This window comes from Podarcis liolepis (genome assembly GCF_965112155.1).
Source record: "Podarcis liolepis genome assembly, chromosome: 16".
NCBI classification, from domain to species: Eukaryota; Metazoa; Chordata; class Lepidosauria; order Squamata; family Lacertidae; genus Podarcis; species Podarcis liolepis.
In genome coordinates, this window is record NC_139567.1 from 27,971,586 (window position 1) to 27,993,564 (window position 21,979).

General features: G+C 46.1%; 1 protein-coding gene and 3 long non-coding RNA genes across 9 annotated transcripts in view; 2 read left to right on the forward strand and 2 right to left on the reverse strand.

The window, feature by feature from the left end:
* LOC310695341 overlaps window positions 1-16,706 on the reverse strand; it is a 54,098-nt gene extending 37,392 nt beyond the window's left edge. The window contains exon 1 of the long non-coding RNA XR_014520018.1: window positions 16,137-16,706. This is a non-coding gene — a long non-coding RNA (uncharacterized lncRNA). The remainder of the gene's footprint in view (window positions 1-16,136) is intronic.
* Window positions 7-7,197, forward strand: LOC310695333. Of its 2 annotated transcripts, XR_014520007.1 has the most exons (3): window positions 7-2,028; window positions 3,195-3,581; window positions 5,348-7,197. It is a non-coding gene; the product is annotated as an uncharacterized lncRNA (long non-coding RNA). The 2 variants fall into 2 exon arrangements; XR_014520008.1 differs by lacking the exon at window positions 7-2,028 and having other exon boundaries at window positions 2,830-3,581.
* LOC310695330 lies at window positions 6,406-10,941 on the reverse strand. Its single transcript, XR_014520004.1, has 2 exons — window positions 6,900-10,941; window positions 6,406-6,494 (listed from the first exon to the last, which is right to left on the reverse strand). It is a non-coding gene; the product is annotated as an uncharacterized lncRNA (long non-coding RNA).
* The window catches only part of ARHGAP32 (Rho GTPase activating protein 32), a 208,278-nt gene continuing 198,838 nt past the window's right edge, over window positions 12,540-21,979 (forward strand). For 4 of the 5 annotated variants that reach the window (XM_083479135.1, XM_083479138.1, XM_083479136.1 and 1 more), the window contains exon 1: window positions 12,540-15,965. In XM_083479135.1, the coding sequence (XP_083335261.1) occupies window positions 15,745-15,965 (221 nt within the window). In that variant the 5' untranslated portion in view covers window positions 12,540-15,744. Of the gene's footprint in view, window positions 15,966-21,614; window positions 21,635-21,979 lie in introns of those variants that run through there. The other variant, XM_083479141.1, reaches the window with a different exon arrangement.

Consider the following 21,979-nt stretch of genomic DNA (forward strand, 5'->3'; position numbering starts at 1 on the left):
GGGAAAGAAAACTCCTGGCACTCATTCTTTCTTGCTACAGAACTAAAATATTTCTCCGCTTTTCCCCTTTTTCTCTTGGGTGGTGGTGTTAAGCGGTCACCCTAAATGGAAACAGGTCCCCCCTTCTTAGAGGAAAAGGACTGATTGGAACCAGTCTATGACATCAGCTCAGAATCCCAACCACACTTGGCAGTTGAGACCCAGCCTTGGCTCAACAGCTCTTGGGTAGCTTACCTGCAACAGAATCAGAAAAACTGGTGCCTAAATTTATTTTAAAAATCACAACATATTGGACAGCAAGAAAGCGGGAGTGACAATCAGCAAAGTCTGAAGATCAATGGGTGCGAAAATGGTGAGAAGACCAACAGGCAGCCCCCCAGAAGAGGAAGGCGAAAGCAAGGAGACCCCGAGACCATGTTGTACAGATCTACTAAGTCCTGAATGGCTGCAGGAAAAGGAAGAAGAAGAGGGGTCTCTCTACAAGAGCAGCCTGGCATCATCCCGGAAGATAATAGCAGCCAAGGGCTGCCCCACAATAATTCACCTGCAGATGCTGTGGAGGGGCTGTGGCCCCCGTCAGGCGACATCAAAGAACAACACATGGAGCCCAGAGTGAATGAGGCCAGTGTGAAAAAGAATATTAAGAAGACCCTCTCATGCCTTGGCCTCCGTTCCCTCGTCTCTAGGGTTTGGAAGGTCTTCAAAAAAGCACCACCTGTCAAGCCAGGTGTTCTCCATCCTGTATTTCTGAATCTGATTATACCTGCCTATGTGCTGAACCTACTGTCCCTACTGAAATTCCTTTTGTTAATTTTGCCCAGTAGAACTGCAGCTACCCTGAGTTGCAGCCAACATGGCCAGAGATCAGGGACTGATGGAAACTGGAGCGACCTCTTCAAACCCACAGATCCTCCTCCCTGCATGGAGAGTATTTGCATCACAGCTAAGACTGTCTGAGAGTTTTTCTTGCCAATGATGCAGTGGTGGTGCTTCCCAAGTCAGTGATGAAGCACATTGTCTGGTTGCTGTGAGGGGAGCTTTGCTTGCCCGCCATGCAATTGCCCGCCATGCAATTGCCGTAGCTGCTCCAAAGAGAGGCACAGACGTTATTTTCCCACAGCTGTTAATAAATAAGATGTTAACAATAAAGAATAAGATGAAATGCAGTCAGGAAGCTCTTTTCCAAAAAACAAGTGAGCAAATGGAGGCAGCTCCTTTTCCCTGCCGTTCCATGATTAATAGATTCTGTGATTCATCATCATAATAGGCTGGTGATCAGAATTGCCCACCTCTGGCAGACACACCATCTAATAAACATTCACTGCAAATTTCACTCTGATATCCGTTTCCTGCTGTGATAATAAAGAGTGACTTGCTTGGAAAACAGCATCCTTTTACATTCTGGATGCCACATATATCAGCCTCCCATGGGGGCTCCTGCAGTCGTCAATGTGGTGAAACAGCAAGGCTTGGAAGCGGAGAGAGCAGAACGGCTAGGATTCCAGAACAAAGAACTGCCAGGCAGCGGGGGCACTGCACGACCCCACTGGGAAATAGGAGGCAAGGACAAAGGAAAGAAGACCACTGGAAGGGGAGAAGTGTTTGGCGTCCACTTCGTTTATCTTTAGCTCCCTGCCTCAGCTGTGGAAATTGCCTACCCAAAGTACGTGCGCATGGACTGCTTAGATTCTGGCTCTTGGAACATTCATTGCATCAGATGCTAATCTCCATTTTAGCAGTGTGATCTCCTGCCATTGCCTGGCTTCTCATCAGGTTTTCCTTTTCTTGGTTATTCCCTCATGCAGTTGTATGCACATGGCTGAAGCACCTATTTAAGCTCCTAAGATCATTGGCTTCATATCAGAAAGCAATTTGTGATGTTCTTCGGCAAAATAGGGAGCTTGCTGAACCCTGCAGAACAGATGGCAGGGAGTGTTTCTCCAGGACAGCACTGAATTCCTAATACTGTATTGCCTACGGGGCTCACTCTGTTAGGATCTCAGTGATTCTGCAGACCAAGAATTGCAGGTCAGTAGTTCACAACAGTGCCTTAATTGTTGATCTCTCCCTTTCTCTTTCTCTTTCTCTTTCTGTCTCTCTCTCTCTCTCTCACACACACACACACAAAAATAATTGATGTGATTTAAACAACTGTTGCTGAAATTATGACTCCAATAGACTGCTTCTACTCAGAAACGGCAGTGCAAAAAAATATATCTCCCTGCGCCTGTCCAATCAATGCCGCACAGTTCTCCTGCTATCCTAGCAGTGGTGGTGAACATCTGAGCCCTGGGCCAAAACAATCCTGGCAATTTGGTCCACAAGGCTGCTTTCCACAAAACCTTGTCCACAATGTGTGGGACAGGTAGGGGCACGGCTGGGCCAGCTGCACGGCTCACTGAGCTACAGCCTCTCCTTGACAAGCCCCATAATAACCCAGAGAGTTTCATGGCTGAGTGGGAATTTGCACCCAGGACACGGGTGGCGCTGTGGGTTAAACCACAGAGCCTAGGACTTGCCGATCAGAAGGTTGGCGGTTCGAATCCCTGCGAGAGGGTGAGCTCCCGTTGCTCGGTCCCTGCTCCTGCCAACCTAGCAGTTCGAAAGCACGTCAAAGTGCAAGTAGATAAATAGGTACCGCTCTGGCGGGAAGGTAAACGGCGTTTCCGTGCGCTGCTCTGGTTCGCCAGAAGCGTCTTAGTCATGCTGGCCTCATGACCCAGAAGCTGTACGCCGGCTCCCTCAGCCTATAAAGTGAGATGAGCGCCACAACCCCAGAGTCGGTCACAACTGGACCTAATGGTCAGGGGTCCCTTTACCTTTTATTTATTAGCAGCTTGCCCTCGACATATGTGGAGTTTGCAGAGGCCATGCAATGACAGTCTAGTGGGATCAGCTGACTGGAAACCATCCAGTTTACGATGAGTCTATGTGGTGCAATGGTTAGAGTGCTGGGCTAGGATCTGGAGGCCAGGCTTCAAATCACTGGGAGACCTTGGGCCAGTCACTGTTCCTTAGCCTTGCCTGCCTCACAAAGCTGTTGTGAGGACAAAACGGGGAGGAGGAGAACCTTGGAAACATGGGATGTACCTAAATGTGGTGATGGACTCCGTAGTTGAAGCTCATCAGACAAGCTGGTGTTCACTGTGAGTTAAACATCTTCAGGCTAATTAGTTTTGCCTTATTGTCAACAGGCTGTGCCAGTGAAAGTCAATGCAGAGACTGAATTGGCCCATAAAGTTGTGATGAGTCAGCAGTCTTGCCAAAAGAATCCGACTGGGCTTTTTCTTAATCTTCCCAGTAATTGCCTGCCTTTCTCTTCTAAATGCTAGTGCTTTGCACTGTGATACATCTTCGGCCTTGTATTGAGGAATGCCAACTTCTCTACAGAGCAGAAGCACCTTGAAGTTTTCTTCCTAAAAAAGGCTGAAGGGCATGTCTCTTGTGCATTACTGACCGGCTTGGCTTTACAGCAATCTTTGTATTGTCACAGTGACTCACAAAACTCAGGACCTCAAGCTCCCACCCTGCTCCCACAGGGAGCTCCTAACTCTTCCCCCGGCTCGGCCTTGGCCTATAAGGTACTTTCAATATTGTTCATTTCCTTCCATTGCATTGCTGTCTTGTCAATGTACTTTTCTGCCAGTCAGCACATGACTTCCTCAGTCCTGGGTAAATGCACAAATTTCTGCCAAACCTTTTCAGTTCTTTCTTACAACACCTGCTACTGGTTTTCTCTAGAGCATTTCCTGCTATGGTTAAGCCTCCTTTTTCTCTCTCACCTTCAACCTGCAATTGGTATTAAGATCTGCAGTTTAAAAGCTTGGAGCTTGATTTCTATCTACAGACTTATCTTTACTGTGAACAGTACACTTCCCAAGTGCATTAATATATCTAGACAGAGGATAGCCGAGGGTAAAGATTATATTGATGAAGCCTTGGTCCTATTGAAATCAAGATATATTTTTTTTAACTTTAATTCCAGTAGCAGGAGCGGAGAAGTGACCAAACATATGGGAATATTTTTTCTTAGTTTTTTCATCCTTACAATATAATTGCATTAACTTATTTAATTTCTGTTTGGATAAGCAGCAAACTTTCAGTTTCACACATCTGCATGCCACATTAGGTTTTTAAAGGCCTGAAAAGTTTTTAAATATTGCTACTTTTCTAGGATGCCTAAAAGTAAAGGCTCTTGCATCATTTTCTCCATTTGAAAGACAATCCCACTTCAGCCACACCCACATTAATAGTTTGACTGCATCCACTTTGACCTGAGGGCCTAGACTAGAGCAGTGTTTCCCAACCGGTGTTCCGCGGCACACGAGTGTGCCGTGAGACGTTGCCTCGTGTGCCGCGAGATGCCTGGAGGGAGGCGGGCGAGTCGGGCGGGGATTTAGTTGCACGAGCCGCCTAACTCCTCTTTCCGATTCAAAGGACTTTTTGGCAGGGGGTGGGGGACAGGTAGAGGAAGAGGAGGGGCAATTTTATTTATGTCGCATACTTCCGTTACCTAAAGGAAGGAGCTACGGTTTCCTCTTGGTTGAACGCTTGCGAGATTATTGCTGTCCAGCATGCAAGTCTCTCTCCCCTCCCCTTTTTGCATGGCAAAGGCAGTTCCCGCCCAGTATTAAAGGAAAATCTCTCACGTGCATGATTTGTTATTTTTTAGCAGGGAGGCGGGCGAGTCGGGCGGCGAGAGGCGGGGCGGCGGCGGCGAGGAGAGGCCGCGCCTCCTGCTGCTGCCTGGCGCTCCTCCTCGCAGCCGGCAGCGCTGCCTGGGCGCCTCCGCGCGACTCTGCCTCGCTGGGTTTGGTCTCCCAGCAGAGACGGGTCACACGCGCCCCTCCCTCCCTCCCTCAGCCTGCGCGGAGGGAGAGCCAGAGAGCGGCATCGCTCCTGCGCTCCGAGGCGGATTGAGCGCAGCTGAGAGGAGCTGCCGAGGGAAAAAACTTTCACTTTTGTGCGTCCCTCCCGGCGTGACGCTGCGCGCTGACGTCACGGGGCGGGGCTTTAATGGTGGTGTGCCGCGAGATTTTTTTTCAGTAAACAGGTGTGCCGTTGCCCAAAAACGTTTGGGAAACACTGGACTAGAGGATTAGCCACAGGCCTGAGAAAGGTTAGCTGCCCATTACCTAAAGACATGGCATGAGAGGGGAAACGGACGAGGAAGAAAGAGGAAAACAGAAAACTCAGGTACCATTTCTTTGAGTTGCAATTACCAACTGAATTGGAAACAGTTCAGGGCCAGAAGGGGTCTGATGGAGAAGGAGAGGTGGGCTTTCAGTGAAGGTGATAGAAGGGACCCTGCTCTGCAACTGCTCCATCTCTGCAATTCTATTCACAGGATAATGGCTTCTGAAAAGCATGGCAGAGCACTTGCAGGAGGAGTAATGAGTCCACACCTGCTTCTGCACCAAAGAACATCCTGAGGCTAAACATAACAGCAGGTGAATAACAACGCTGGCATAAAAAGTGCAAGAGCAAAAGACGACGGCGTATTGGACAACAGCAAACTAACTTCAGACAAGTTAATTTTTAAATGTTCTGACAAATAGGGGTCATGTATGCAGAATGAAGTTCTTGTTATGGTTTTCTTTTCTTCTTTTCTCTTTTCTTTTCTGTATGGCTAGCTCTTGGTTGCGGTGGCATTTTCTGCTAAGGTGCCTTGTGTGTTGATGCCGTGTACCTTTGAAGGATGCCTCCTCTATATTGTAACTATAATATGCAGTGCTTTTTTTTCTAAGAAAACGTTTAGGGTTACTCTCATTTTGACTCAGGAAAATCACCATTTTATAGTTCAAATCTGGAAAAATAAATACAGTAAATGGACAAAAATACAAGGATTCACAAAATGTTTAGAGGTATGCGTACCCCTGTGTACCCACCCAGGAAAAAAAGCACTGATAATATGTCTTCAGTGCAGCAAACACTCTTTTGTCGTTATACAGGTGTAAACTGAGGATGGAATAAATGCACTGATTTGGCTCACAGTTTCTGGGAAGGGCTCAGACCAGGAAGCAAAACGTTCCACTTAAGCACCTCTTAAGTTATACCCAGCTGCATTGCAGCCACACACTGACCCTCTTCCTCCTTCGAGCACAGACACACCCCTTGTGTTTCTCTTGGCCTGTTTGTGAATAATAAAGACACATAACAATCACTGTGAAAGTGAACCCTGTTCTCTTCTCCTGTAGTGGAGATCAATTTCACTGAATTATATAAGAGTGAATAGGGAGCTTCACGGCGATCGGGTTTTAGGGTGGCATCAAATAACACTGGGAACTGATCCACTGAAAACCTTTGGTCCCCTGCCTGCTTGCAAATCCCTATTACTCCTAAGATGAGTGCTGGTTACTAGCCAAACTAAGGCCATGCTTCATTTCACGTATACTTTTTTGTGTGTGTGTTTTTCCCTGTCTTTGCTGGAGTTGCTGTTAAAGTGAACTGATCTTTTTCTTTTAAGAATATCAGGGCTCTTGCACTTTTAATAGCTGTGGTGACAACAAGAATTCATCAACAGAAGCTTTTTGAATCCCTTCCTGATGAATTGTCCCTGCTCACAATGCCATCTTCTATTAACAAAATATGAAACATGCCCTGCCCCACTTTAATCTGGTCAATCTAGTACTAGGGATGGTCAGTAGGCAGACTGGGGCTGCAATGGTGGCTGGTGCTCATTAGGACTGGTAGGGTGGAAGGTTGGGAGGTCAACAGTAGGGGGAGCCAGAGGAAATGGCTGGAGAAGCTAGAGCCAATGACAGGTGGAGCTAACTCATTCTGCTTTCGTCCCCACCCTCGAGTGCTACCAAGGCAGCACTGAAACTAAGAGGTATCTCAAACAAGAGTGACTCCAGGATCGTTGAGATATGGAACTTTACACAAAAGCAAATACTTACCTGGTAAGGAAACACAAGGTTGTTGTTGTGTTTTTTTTAAAAAAACTTGGTGGCTTTGTAAAACATCTGCAGGGGGCTGAAGGTCCAAGTTTGTTTTCCCAGCAAGTAAGAGTCTCCTTTAGAGTGATCAGAGTTAATGCAGTCTCTTGAATAATATGTATTCCTGATGGCAAGTCTTCACCACTTGGCCATGAAGCACTCTGCCCTTATTATCATCTCCCTATGCAAAAGCAGCTTCAGGACTGCTCGATTGGGACAGTTCCCCCTGCTGCCCCTTGCCAATCTTCTTTCTCCCATGTGGACGCATGAAAAACAGTTTAGAGGACAGAGCATAGGGAAAAAAGGGGACAAGCCAAAATATCATCAGCGAATACACTTGACAAAGGTCCCATATTTTGTCCTCTCTGGGATACTTAACATATTTTGGCCATGAGAGTGCTCTAGCAAGCTGCTCCCATGTGCAAAGTCAAAACAAGGGGGCTGTTTAGACAACTCTCACTGTTTCCAAGATAGCCCAAAATGCATCAACAACTCACTTTGGAGATCCTTGCTATGCGCATGGGAAGAAATCTCTATTGATGGAGCTTACAAATCACTCAATTTCTGTGAGTGATGCTCCTTTGCTTGTGCTGATCTGTTGGACTAATGGGATTGACAGGTTCCTCTTTGCTGCCCCTTGTGCATAGGCTCTTTGACATCCCCCAATGATGCAGAGTTGCGGTGAGCAAAGCTGAATGACCTTTCCTTCTGGATTGCAAAGGGCAAGAGCCTAGTCACAGCAAAAAACAAAACGAAAAAACATTCACTGACTTAAGAATTTGAAGTCATTTCCAAGTTGAGTGTTCTGGGCTTCAAGCAATGGACTCCCTCCCACCCCACCCCCTTGTTCTATGTATTGCATTTCCTTTGTCAACAAACATAATTGTCTTTTCTAGAAATGTTATTAATCTGACACATCATAGGGATAGCTAAACCCTTGGTGTCCTCTCCCCCCCTTTCCCTTCACCATGTATCTCCAAGAACATTTCCTTTTAATTCTTTTTTAAGAACCTTATCTCCAAGGCTAGAGAAGGGGAACCCTTCAGGTCTCCTTATCCAGTCCTCAAGATTTGCACTTGGCAACATCCACTTCTCAGCCTAGACTCCTCACTGGCCCTACTCTGAACCCTCTTTGTGTGCTTTTGCCTGGCCGGAACAGGATGATCTTCCTGTTTTCCTGCATGGATGGAGGCTGGAGGGAGTGGTGTGTGCATGTCTGTGGATTTCACAAGGCTGCAATGTAGCCTGCTGTACAAAGTGGGTGTCACACCTGTGGTTCCACCCAACTTTTCCCTCTGACCTTCCCCGCCACTGGCATTTGGCCCCCAAAGGCGAAAGTGGCCCCTTGGACTGAAAAAGGGCTTCCCATGACTGGTCTGGACATTATACAAACAAAATCTGTATTTATTTGGTACGGGGGGCAGGGGGCAGAATAGAGACATTTATTGTACAGTACTCTACTGATTAAGGTAGTCCCCGGAATGAATTGGGTTATTTAAAACCTGCTTTAAGTGCCAGCTGTTTTAATATTTAATAGATGGAGATTGTTTTCCTGCCCTGTGGCAGTTTTGATAGCTTTAAGCTTCTTGAACTTTTAATTCAAATGACAATCATGCATAAATAACAGATGCAAAATAGCCGTGGCTGTCTCCCCTCCAGCATGGTGTTGCTGTGTTGCAGAAGCTGCTGCCCAATTCTGTGATACAGAACTGCCTCACTTTTCCACAACCACTTTTCTCATACATAGACTCTCATACTTCATGGATTTAGTATGATCAACTCAGCGGTCTTGCTGGGTGCTTTCACTGCTATTGCCATCTGAACTCTTCATATTTTGTGCATACGCAAACAGCAAAACTGCACATGGGAAAGTGACCTGAGACTATGGGAAATAGTAGAAAAAAGGAAGAGGAGGAGGAAAGAGAAAGACTGACTTTGTGGCCTCTACTTCCTGATCACATTATGTGAAGGAATTGCATTCTTCAAATTGCAGCTTATGTCTAATTTCCAGCCTAGAGTGAGACTTGGATTCTACCGGCCTCTTGATTGCAGAATAGATCGGAAAAGACAAGAAGCAACCTGTAGGCAGGACCAAACGTGAAAGGTAAAAAAAAACCTAGGCTACAGTTTTGTTTTGCTTTGTTCGGCTGCCTTTTTAAAACTCTGCCAAGACGGTCCAGGTCAAGAAAAGTCAAGTTGCAAAGGTCATGGATATCAGCCTTTGACTTCATTGTCTCACATCGCCGTCAGCTGCCTCCTAGTGCTGTGGCTGGTGCTGGCAACTAGGGGCCCAGCCTGGGAATTCAAGAACTGGCCTTGTGGAGCGTGTAATCAGAAAGTGCACTGCCCTTACCTAGAGCAAAAAACAGGATTCTGAAACAGTGCAGGATGAATGTTTGCACACACATTTCCTAATGTGTTAGCTTTAAGGGAACTGCTCTTTTCGAAATGTTTCACATGCACCCCTTCCTAATTTTTCTAATGTTTTCTTGGTCACATAGTCTTTCTGGAATTGGATTCAGCATTTCTCTTTGTTAGAACAGCAAAAAAATAGATTAGCACTCATCTATTACAAGCCTCCCTTGTGTACATCTTCCCCAGAAATATGGCTGACCTATTTGCAGAGTGTGCTGCCGGAGAGTAGCAGTGGGGGTGGGCTTTGTTGGGGTGAACATAAAACAGAATGCGGAAGGCATTCTGCACACAGCTCTACTAATCAGGGCAAGGAGCAACCAGGTACTTGGAGGTAAGTCCTACTGACGTAAGCTGGACTTCCTCCTAGTTGTTTGTTTAGGATTTCCAAAACCCCATAGCTTGCTTTTTCTGCATTTTGGTTACATTCAGCTCTCTGCCTTATTCGTGTCTCCAGGATTCTGTACAGTATGAAAATGTACCTACCCTACGGTCCAGTGTTAGAAACTGAGATATGAAAGCTAGGAGCTAAATGGCACCTTAAACCTAGCTTATTGGCGCAACAACAGAATATCCAGGTGCACTTTTTAAATAACAAGAATACAAAGCTGAAAATGAATGAACTGCATCTAAAATATTGTGTTCATTTTTCACAGGGTCTAGTCCTTCCCTTGCCTACCCCACTAATATTCTTAAGAGGGTCTCTTTTCCAGTCTTCAGAGAGTAGCTGGAAGTGGGGAGGCAGAAAAAGTTCCTCCTTTCCTTCCACTCTACAGTTTTAATCTGAAATCTTAGGCACAGTACTGTGCCCAGAGCTCAGAAACTGCTCACACTGATGAAATTCCCTATTGCAAAACGTGCATAGAACAATGGGAGTTTTGAACACTGCTGCAGTCACAGTTGGGTCAGTGAAATATAACATCCAAAACCAATGTTGATTCCTTCCTGATGTTCACAACAAAGATTGGTGATGCTTTGGTGGTCAGTTTCTTAGGAGCAGCTGCTGAGTACAGCATCTTTAAGACATTGTTAGTCTCTGTAGTGGCATTCTCCCAACATCTGAGAGAAGAGCTTAACTTTCTTTTACAATTAAAGTGTTACAATTGCACGATCAAGTGCAAGAGGGATTTGTGACATATTAATGTTTAATTGCAATTGCGACCAAAACTACTGAATTATCTATGATCAATGATTCCATAATTCATGAAAGGCACAGGCAGCAACTTATTGATCCGAGGCTGATCTCACACAGTGACGCAAAGGCAAGGACCTAAGTCGAGTTCAAGTTGATTTAGAGCCATTCTGGGAACAGAGGCTGCTCCCAGTAATTCAGCAGGGGAACAGCACTAAAAATATTTAATGGGAAAAGGAAATAAATTTCAAAAGGATACATTGCAAGGTCTTCAAATGCTAAGAATTCCTTTGTTCTTGGAAAATATTTTGCTGAGCCACAGTCCAGTTTTATTTCTCACTAAAACGTGCTATCCTTTACATGGCAGCTTAACTTCCCGTATAGTCACATGTAATATCCAACTACCATATCAGGCCTTCTTAAGCTGCCCTGAGCCCGGCCTTGGCTGGGGAGGGCAGGGTATAAATAAAATTTATTATTATTATTATTATTATTATTATTATTATTATTATTATTATTATTAAGAATGCTTGCAATAGGGTTTACAAAATGGGTAATGATGGGATAGAAATCCCCTATCTTATTTTAGTTTATGCTTTTTTTTACAGTCAAGGGGCAACTCAGGTGGAAAGTACAGGCAGCTCCTGGCAAGGTCAAGGTATCCTTTCTTAAGCTGACTGATCGTATTTACAATGGCCGTGTTTGTAGGGTGTGTGGTGTCCACCTTTGGTTCCCACCCTGCACTCAGCTCTCATCTGTGGCTCCTAGAAGCTGTCAGCGTGCAACAGCAGCCACAACCTGGAAATAGCTTCAACTGGCCGGCAAAACCAGGTGACGGTAGCCAATGGGTCTCAAACCCTTGGTGAGTTAGGGACTTTCCCTGCATGCAAAGACAATCTCCAGTGGATTGAGGCCAATAATGGGTCCAATGGTCAAGAAGGCAGTTCCTGCATGTAGAGGGAACTGAGGGGGAGATGGGGCTCTTCAACCTGGGAAAATAGGCCATCTAGGAGAAGGAAAACTCTGATCCTAAACTTCTGCTGCCTTGCAGGATGCAGGAGAAGAAAAGTCTAAGGAGTGAACCCTACACAAATCTGGAGTGGAGTCTCTAAGACTGTTGAATGGTGCCTTGTATGCCTCCTTCTGGCAACTCCTGAAGCCAATCTAGTGCCAAATGTATTTATCTGCTTTCCTATGGACTATCTTAGCGAGGCAATATTGTCGTCTGGGAAGTCTAGAACCTCCATACACAGTGACAAGGCTTACGCCCCAGGGAGGTCACTTTGGTGCGCTGTTAATGCAGTGGTTTGACTTCACCTCTGGAAGAACACTCCATTGTCTCTCAAGGCAGATGGATAACAACAACAACAAAGTTTGTGGGGGAAGAGTTCCTTTTATACAGAAACACAGTGACCTTTCGATGTCCCAAGTCCACAAGGGAATGTGACTCAGGTGTGCTAGAATATCTTATTTATGTATGTAATAATATTTCCCCTCCTGGGAAATTATGATGGCACAAAAAATTGCTTTTTAAAGTGCCTCCTGAAGACTTTTTACCCCACCAATATTTTTCATGTGGCATGGTTGGGCTTGCTCATGCAGATTTTACAGGTGGATTTAATGTATTTTTCTTTCTTTTAACGTTACATTTTATGTACCGTATTTTTCGCTCTATAACACGCACCAGACCATAACACGCACATAGTTTTTAGAGGAGGAAAACAAGAAAAAAATATTCTAAACGAAATAGTGGATATATGATTTTTGTGGTTCATGCTGTGGCCACAGACATGTGATCTGACAGTGAGTTTGGAGTAGCCCAATGCAAAAATCCTGAGGATTCATGTGGATCCATGCTTTGTAACCACGGAGGAGGGAAGGAAGGGGAACCATGGATCCTCTGCTCATGACTGCAGCAGATCCCCCCCCCCCCCGCTACCCGCAGGCATTCGCTCCATAACACGCACAGACATTTCCCCTTACTTTCTAGGAGGAAAAAAGTGAGTGTTATGGTGCAAAAAATACGGTATTTTGTTTTTATCTCCCCAACACCATATTCAAATTTTGTGTTTTTAAAAATATATATTTAAAGAAATAAAAATGATTAGGAATAACTATCCTGAACGCCCCACCCCACCCCAACCAACTTCTGAATCCTGCATATTAGGACTGAAAACACTATGATGCAAGGTAATGTGAAGAAATAGCTTTAGGCTGCAGTAACTGGAACAGCCCAATATGCTCAGCCCAGCTCACACACCCATGCATGAAACTCACCGTTGACTCAGCCAAGCCACATACACTTCCAAGCTATAAATGTGCTGTGGTTGCCCGATGACTCCTTCCCACCTGACTATACCTCTCCAGATTACTCTTCTGTGCTGGGGTGAAAGTGTTGCTCAAGGAGAAGGTAGACCTTCAAATATGATAGGAGACCACCTCCCAAGTTATACTGAATAGTGGCTGTTCAGAGGCCGTCATTCCATGTCGCAAGGTTCCCAGGATTTGCTTCATGTGCTTTAAATGTATTGTGTGGATGTGGCCACATGGCAAAATATTAGAGGCTTTATGGAGGTGGCTGTAGTAAGGGGTTTGGGTGTGTACAGTCTTTTGATTGCAAAAGAATAAAAATAACGTGAAAGTATTTTTTAAAGGATTTCTGTTTCCTGTTAACCTAAGTAAAAAGTTTAATACTGAGGCCCCAGCACAACAACAGCTTGTTAGGCTGGGACCACTCTTTAAAATAATTAGGCAGGATGCTTCCACTGACCCTTGGACTTCCAATGCATCTTATACAAAACCACTTCCATGTACACAGAAAACTGGCATGTTATATAGCCCTGACCTGCAGTTTTCTATGTACTGTGTTTTGTGTGTGTGCATTCAGTCTTGAAAGCTCCCATTTGCAATCTGAAGTGCTATAGGCCAGAAGTCCTATTTAGTCCTCCAGAACGGACTCTGTAGTAAGTGCACATAGGATTTTAGCATTACAGGGCAATCCTAACCATGCCTACTCAGAAGCAAATTGAGCTGAACTCAATGGGACTTATTCCCACACACAAATTGTTCTGGGAGTAAGCCCCATTTAGACACAGAGTGGGACCTGCTTTCATGTTAGCACACACAAGATGACTCTGTCAGTTTTTCCTTTCTTTCATTCTTTCCCACCTTGTGCAAAGCCCCACCCATTCCCTCTAGCTCTCCTCTCCTTTTTGTGTCATGTTTCGAAATTTACAGGTGACGTTGGCTTTGTACACATTCCCCTATACTCTACTGCCAGGGTGCTCCTCCTACCTCTGGTTTGGGAAGTGGTGAATCATAGAACTAGAGTCGTACGCAACCATAAAGGTCACCGGGCCAACCCCCCTGCAATGCAGGAATCACAACTAATCATGTGTACGCACTTTGGTCACAATCGATGTCTGTTCTGGACTTCCTTATGAAATGCTGCTTTCCAATGCATTTTCCCCCAAACCAGCTTCAGTCCAAATGCAGGAAAAAACCCAACAATCTAGTCCTAGATGCCTTTTAAGCCAATAATGTATACACAGCCTTTGTGGGTCAAATAAGGTATTGTACCACACTGTAAATGACCCCCCCCCCCAAGGAGGAAGCCAGAGTGGTCTTTGTGTTAGTCTGTTGCAAACAAAACAAAACAAAACACAGCAGAGTCTAAGTTGTGGCATCAAAAAAACTTAACGACGTTTACTATGCCATAAGCTTTCGTGAACTAGTTTTGTGTTAAGTCTTTAAGGTGCCACAATATCTCTTTGTTGCTTTTTCTGTGTTGCTGATTTTCAGATTGTGAGCAGAGGGGCTCATGTTTTCTATCTAGTTGTTATAATAGCATAAAATACAGCATAACCCCATGCACACTTCTTCAAAAATAAGCCTCATCAAGTCCTGCAGGGCTCATTCCCAGCTTAAGAAGGTATAGCTGGGGTAGGTACACTTTGGGTTTGTAGAACCTACCAGAACCCCAAGATTTGCCAACCTGAGCCACCTTGTAAAAGACAAACACAATGAGAGAACTGGGTACCCTTGAACACACTCTGAGTCTGGGATGGGTTTTCAGTACCAGATCTGATTGGAGCTCACAATCAGATTTGTCACTAAAGCCCACTCAGTGTTAGCCCAGGTTTTCTTCATTTCAGGTGCCTAATTTAAGGGAATGGGGAATTTATGTGTTGCCACTGTTCTCCGTCCAAATCAAGATCCACACCATACAATTAAAACGGACATTTAAAGCATATGACTTCCTCCAAAGAAGGAATACATAAGACAGCATGACATAAGCAACTGAGTCGGTAGAGAATGAGACTTTGGGTCGCGGGTTCGAATGCTACAATGGGGTGGGCTGGATGACCCTCAGGGACCCTTCCAACTCTACGATTCTGATATTATTTCACTGCTTTTTCTTCTTTTATAAGTGCTGTAAGAAAAACCAACAGCGCCAGACGAGGCCAGCCACCTCTTTTGCAAGCTGGGATCGGAGCGCAACCCCCTGGGGACCGCGCGCATCCCGCCCAGAGAGGGAGACCCGCCTTCTGCCCCCGCCCCCCCCCGTCCCAGGTACAGGATCGCACCCGATCCCCGAGCCCTCCCCCTTCCCAGCACGGCATATTGAACTTATCTTCCCACCCCCAGGGCGCTCCACGCAGAAGGAGGAGCTCCTCTCCCCTCCCCCGCCCCACTTCGAACTCCCGTCGCCCCCTTTCTCCCCCACCTTCCGAGCGAGCGAGCGAGAGAAGGGGGCGTGGCTTGGGCGGCGCGCATGGGCCTTGCGCCTGCCTGGCTGCGGCTCCTCGCCTCCTCCTCCTCTCATTCTCCCTTGCGGGCAGGCGCCGCCGACCCTTCCCCAGTGCGGGAGCCGGTGTGGTCGTGGCGCGGGGCCTCTCTCTCAGTCGGCCTCCCTGCTTTTTGCGCTGAGGCGCCGACAGAGCGGCGGGAAAGGAGAGAGGAAGGGGCGCTGAGGAGAAGAAGAGCGAAGGGGAAGCGGAGCCTCCATCCCCCCCCCCCGCCACCTACCTCAGCTTTCATTCCGTTTCTCCTCAGAAATAAAGAGGCGGCGCTTCGTCCCTCCCCACCCTCCTCAAACGGTTAATTTTTTGAAAAAAAATTCGCCCCTTCCTTCATCTCCCCCCCCCCGCCTCAGGCTTTTGTTGTGTGCGGGGGGGCCCCTTACCTTCCCCCCTCCCCGCCTCTGGGTAGGGAGTCGGGGGTCTCCCGGAGGAGGATGAGGCGAGGCGAGGCCGGCGCGGGATGCCCCCTCCAGGCGGACGCCCCCAGGACGCGCCGGGGCCGCTGAAGAGGAGGAGCAGGCGGCGGCGGCGGAGGAAGACCACCACCGCCGGGTCCTCCAGCGAGAGGCGGCCGAGCGGGCAGGAGGAAGAGGAGCCGCCGCGAAGGGCAGCGCCGCCGCTGCTGTGGGCGGGAAGGGGCTGGGAGGCGCCGCCGCCCCTCGCTCTCCCCGCGAGCAGGAGGTAAGCGCGCCTACACGCCGGGGGTGGGGAGGGGGTTGGGGGCCCCGCCATCCGGGCCACGCTCACCTGAGAGCAGCTACCCCCACCCGCCATGCACGCCAGCGAGGCTCGCGCCCCAGGCAGCGTGCACCGCCGTTGTTGCAGCAGGGCTCCGATCCAGGGGGAGCTTACCTGAGAGAGAGGCAGCCGCGCTGGAGGAGCTTTGCTCTGGAGCCGGCGTGCAGCGCTGCGATCCGGGGCACGCTCGCCTGAGGGACGGATGGAGGGCCCCCCCATTCCCTGGAAGAATCAAACATCTTTAACCGCCCCCCCAATTGAACAAGGAGGTGGATTCCACAGATCTGGCTCTGTGGGGCCTCGTGTTCGGGAAGGGCGCCGCGCTGTGGGGCCAAGGGGTGCAACTGCACCGCGGAGGCGATTGCAGGGTTGGGCTAGGCTAGCTTCGTTCTGTGTGTTTCCCACGGGCGGGGGAAGGGGAGACTCGTTCCTGGGGTCCCAGGGTGGGGCTGCCCGGCCATGCAGCCGTGTGTGTGTGTGCGTGTGTGCGCGCGCACAGGGTGCCTTGGGTGCAAGCTCCTCCTTGAGTGCAAGTGGGGCTTGCTCCCGAGCAAACGTGCACAAGCTTGGCGGTGGAGCTGGGATGCTGTGCACCTGCATGGCAGCTCCAGCTCGGTGCACGTTGCCCTCCGGCTTAACGGGCTCCGTGGAGGTCCGCCTGTGCATTTAGCTTGAAGGATCTCTGTAGAGGGGGAAGTCTTTTGGGGGTTGGGATGGCCAGCCTGTCGGGATCTGTGCCTGGGGGTGTGGGAGCGACTGCTCTCCGAATGCCCCTCAGTTGGGGTTCCTGGCGTCCAGTTGATAATCTGTCTCATGGAACTCCACATGGAGATCCAGATGCACCCCAGACACTGTTTTTATTCGGAAGTTCTAAAGTGTTCAATCTAGCTTACTTCCAAATAGGTGCATCAGATTGCATTTGTACAATCCCATTGTGTGTCATTCAGCAAGAGCCTTTCATACCTACTCAGTAAATGCAGTTTGGTTTGGCTGTGTATGCCTGGAGTTCAGTCTGCTAACCACTACCTAACCTCCCTCACTCTCACATGCCTAAAAGCATCCATTTCTCTCCTTCCTGTCCCCGAACCATTGACTTGGATCAGTTTCATTGGGGTGTTTTGGGTTAGGGGAAACCTGGGATGCTTCCATGGGTTTCCCTGAAGGCCAGAGTTGCTTCTTATACTAAGGGAATCTATTAGGGGTACATTGACAGCATAATCTTATACAGATCTACTCAGACATAGACCTACTCCCAGGTGCAAGTGAAATTAGGATTGCAGTCCTGTATCCACTTACTTGGAGGTAAGCCCCAATGAGTAGACATATCTAGGATTGTGTTTAAACATCCTTTCTAGAAGTGTTTCCAGAGGAAATCTCTCCCACACCAAATGTGTGTTATATTTATATGTGATTCAAGATTATGTTCACAAAGGTTTATGCAATGCTATATTTGTTAGTCTTTTAAGTTGCCAAAAGACTTCCTTTTTTCTAGAGCTGTTCATATAACGTAGCTAGTGGGATGAGGATTGTAGTGGATTCGTGGGTTGTAGTGGATTCGTGCTGGACTGTGTTCTCAGAAGCTGCGGAGGTGTGAGTGTGGATGAAAGCTTGACCTGTTAGTTTCTGAGGGCAGACCTCTTTATGAGTTGTGGAGAGTGATGCTCCTGCTATGGGGCGCTTTAGGTTTCACAAGGGCCTCTTGAGAGCTGTCAGTCTCCAAGCTAGGAGACATTGCTTTAAATTAAAAGGACATCCAGCCAGTAGCCTGCTGTGGGAATTACTGTGAAATCTTTTTAAAAGTGCAGCTAAGGAAGTTGTTCTAGGTCCCACAAGGCAGGATTCAGTGATTGGGAGAGAATGAGAAGTTATTCTAGAGTGTGCAGGGGCAGCCATAAAACATGCACATTGTGATCTTGGCTTGTATCATGACAGGGAGCAAGTACTTCCCAAATTGTGTGTGTGATGGTGGGTGCCGCAGTGGATAGAGACTGCAAAAACACATGCCTGTGCCCTTCCTTGTATTTGCTTCTCATTGTGTTCTCAGTATGTGTTTAGAATGAAATGCCCTTAACCAGTTCACTTTAGGAATCTCTCCATAGCCTTTGTTCTTTTGAAGGTGAAAATAAAGAAATCTCAGATTCCCAGTATAATCTTCAGTAGAAATCTGCATGTTTTGTTACTGAATCAGCGAACAGTTCCATTGCTTTCTAAACAGGCTTTCTTTTTGTTTTGTTTCTCATAGTGTTTAATCTACACACCTTTATTTATTCTAGGTTATGCCAAGTTTTTCTTTGTTTCAAACAAATGTGGACATTGCTTCCTCTTTTTACCTGTTTGGGGGAGAAAAGATTAAGTTTCTTTGGCTCCTCAGCTCCCCCCCCCCCCAAGAAAGTACTTTATTGCCAATTCTGCCCACATGAGAGGAAAAGATATCATCCATGGGAAACATTTATTTTTGAAGAAAGACATTTGGGAGTCCAGCACCTGGGACCTTTAAAAAAATGTTAATGCAGCACTAGAATTACGTTAATTATTACCTCCTGTATAGTTGGTAGTTTGAGTGATATTTTCTTTTTCAGGTGGTGTGAATAATACTTTTCAAACAGACTTTGAGTTCCTTGTTAGTACAGTGGTACCTCGCGTTACAAACACTTCGGGTTACAGACTCTGCTAATCTGGAAGTAGTACCTTGGGTTAAGAACTTTGCTTCAGAATGAGAACAGAAATTGTGCGCCAGTGGCGTGGGGCAGCGGGAGGCCCCATTAGCTAAAGTGGTACCTCAGGTTAAGAACGGTTTCAGGTTAAGAACGGACCTCTGGAACGAATTAAGTTCATAACCAGAGGTACCACTGTATTTCTTCTTGGATTGTGTAGCTGTACTTTTCTTGAGTCACTCTGGTGCTGGCAAGAGTTGTGTATTATGAGAAACCTTGAAGGCATTTAGGCATCTTGCTGTGCTATCTTTCCTGTGTAGTTTAGTTAGTAAATTGTATTAACATTATATTAATAACTTGGTTCACTCTGTCAGAGGCATCCAACCTTAAGCAATTTACAATAATAAATATGCAAAAACAATACTTGAAAGAGATTCTGTGTAAACAATACAAATGTAAGGCTGTGGTCCAAACTTCTTTTGTCCTGGGCTGTGGAGTGGGTTTGGATTCAGTGGAGGTGTCCTTTCCCAATCCCTTCCAGCCTCTGCTGGTACAGAACTTCCTGTTTCACCTGCCAAACACTTTCATGGGCAGAAATACTTCTGGTGGGATGCCTGCTGGCAGCAGCTTACAAAAAAACTTCCAGGCTGGGCATTCTGGGTGAGTAGGAGGGACCTAGCTGGTTCAGGTTTCACTGTAACCCAGTCAAATGATGGCATTGGACTTGATCTGCCCTGACCGGTGTGCTGCAGTGCTGCAGATACAGTGGTAGCTTTGCCAGACTGTTAACCTCTGTCTCTCTTTAGCAATTGTTTGGATTGCAGCCTAAAACACTTAAGTTCCACCATGACTTTGATTTGTTCAATGTTAAACAATTTTTCATGAGCAATATGCTCTGTATTATAAGTAGACAAATACTTGCTTTTGCTTGAGATTGAACTGAATACAACCAACAGGCATCTGGTTGGCCACTGTGAGAACAGTATGCTGGACTAGATGGGCCACTGGTCTGATCCAGCAGGGTTCTTCTTACATTGTTAATCATCAGTTGAAGTGGAACATGTTATGGTTTTCTTTCTTACACTGCTTTTCTCTGGCCCATGTCTGAAATTACCGGACCCCCTGTTAGATTCAGTTTTGGAAATGTCTGAAGTATTAACACATTGGATGGAGCTAAGGCTATGTGGCAGTACCTTTTGAGATAAGGAATAGAATTCACTTAACTCTTATGCTTTACTTTCTGTACCCACTCTATGTCCTTTTTACAGTAAAATATTAACCATGTTCATTCAGAAGTAAGTAACCCATGGTTGCTTTCAGTGGGATTTCTAAATAAATTTAGAATTGCAGCCTTGCTGAAACAGTACTTAGTCAGAAATCTTATTTGTTATTAACAATGAAAGTACTTAAAAATAGGGATAGTAAGTAAAAAGCTCACCAATATTAAGTGCTATGGGAGTGTGAGTACATCACATTCATTTCAGTGGGAGTAAAATATACTTGCAAAGGTTCTAAAGCAACACAAGAGTTAACTGCTAAAGTTAATGGCTTTCCACAGTGATGTATAGTAATGGTAGACAATGAGAGTGAGCAGTTTATTGCAAGTAGCAAATTATATATCATAATTCTAAGCAAACAATATACCAAAATTCTAAGCAAACAGCATAGAAATAGATTTTGAACTTTACTTAATTTGCTTGAATAGGGCACATGCTTTTTAATTTGAACCTATTGGAACAATCTGAAGGTAAAAATAAAATTCAATTTTGAGTGTATTTTGACTGTACAAACTGCAACATTCCAAGTATACTTCAGGTTTTTATTAGATTGGCAGATATCAAATTCTGGTTCTTATTGTGCCATAGGTATATGTACACAAGTGTATTGAAATATGACTTTTTCCTGGTCAAAGTAGTTTAAATGAATTAAGTGGCAGTTCACTGCTGCAGTAAACCGGTTTTGATTGGAAGACTGCTCAACAAAGTGTGTGCTTGTTTCTGTCTTTCATCCTAACCTCATAGCCTACTATATTTTCAGCCTATGCAAGTTCCCTGTCTCTAGCATTTATAGGAAGGGAAATTAAGAACTTAATTTGTTCCAGAGGTCCATTCTTGACCTGAAACTGTTCTTAACCTGAGGTACCAGTTTAGCTAATGGGGCCTCCCGCTGCTGCCACCACGTGATTTCTGTTCTCATCCTAAAGCAAAGTTCTTAACCTGAGGTACTATTTCTGGGTTAGCAGAGTCTGTAACCTGAAGCATCTATAACCCGAGGTACCACTGTACACTGAAGTCAGTTTTAGAAGCTCAGATATATAAGCTAGGTGCCAAATTGCACTTTAAATCTAGGTTAAAGGTAAAGGGACCTCTGACCATTAGGTCCAGTCGTGATGGACTCTGGGGTTGCGGCGCTCATCTTGCTTTATTGGCCAAGGGAGCTGGCGTACAGCTTCCGGGTCATGTGGCCAGCATGAGTAAGCCGCTTCTGGCGCACGGAAACGCCGTTTACCTTCCTGCCTGAGCGGTACCTATTTATCTACTTGCACTTTGACGTGCTTTTGAACTACTTGGTTGGCAGGAGCAGGGACTGAGCAATGGGAGCTCACCCCTTCGCGGGGATTCAAACTGCTGACCTTCTGATTGGCAGATCTAGGTTGTGGTCGCCATAGGAAACTGTCTTATTTGTCAGAGTAGATGACCCTTGGGGTCCCTTCCAGTGCTACAATTTTATGATTCTATGATCTTAACTACAACACCTATTATCTTAACTGGTTGTGTAAATAGAGTTGGCTGGTGAGCAGCCAGGGGCCTGTTTGAATGGTGCACTACTAATCTGCAGAGTGTTGAAGAACACTTGTTTTTTTCTTTCTTTTAGAGTTTTGCTGAGGAGTGAAACTGGCTAGGCTAACAGCTGCTTATATGTAGACTGTTCTTCAGGTTCAGACCCTTGCACCACAAGGTAATATTTTTTCCAGTCTGCTGGTTCGTTACAGGAGTTGGAAAAAAATAGTTTTCTGCTTTACTATGCAGCTTGCCCTCCCTTCCAGCTAGTGTATGTACTTAGTTAAATAGTTGCTGGATCATGGCTACTGTTATAGTTGTTAAAAGGATCAGAAGTTGTATGCCTCTATTGCTGGTGATCACAAATGGGCAGAGTGGTGCTGCACTCTGGTCTTGTGACCATGATGGGAACAGGATGCTGGATTAGATGGGCCTTTTGCCTGATCATTCACGGCTCTTCTTATGTAAAGCTATGATGTTGCCTTTTCTCTTTAGAAATGAATACTTATACTCAGCCTTTATT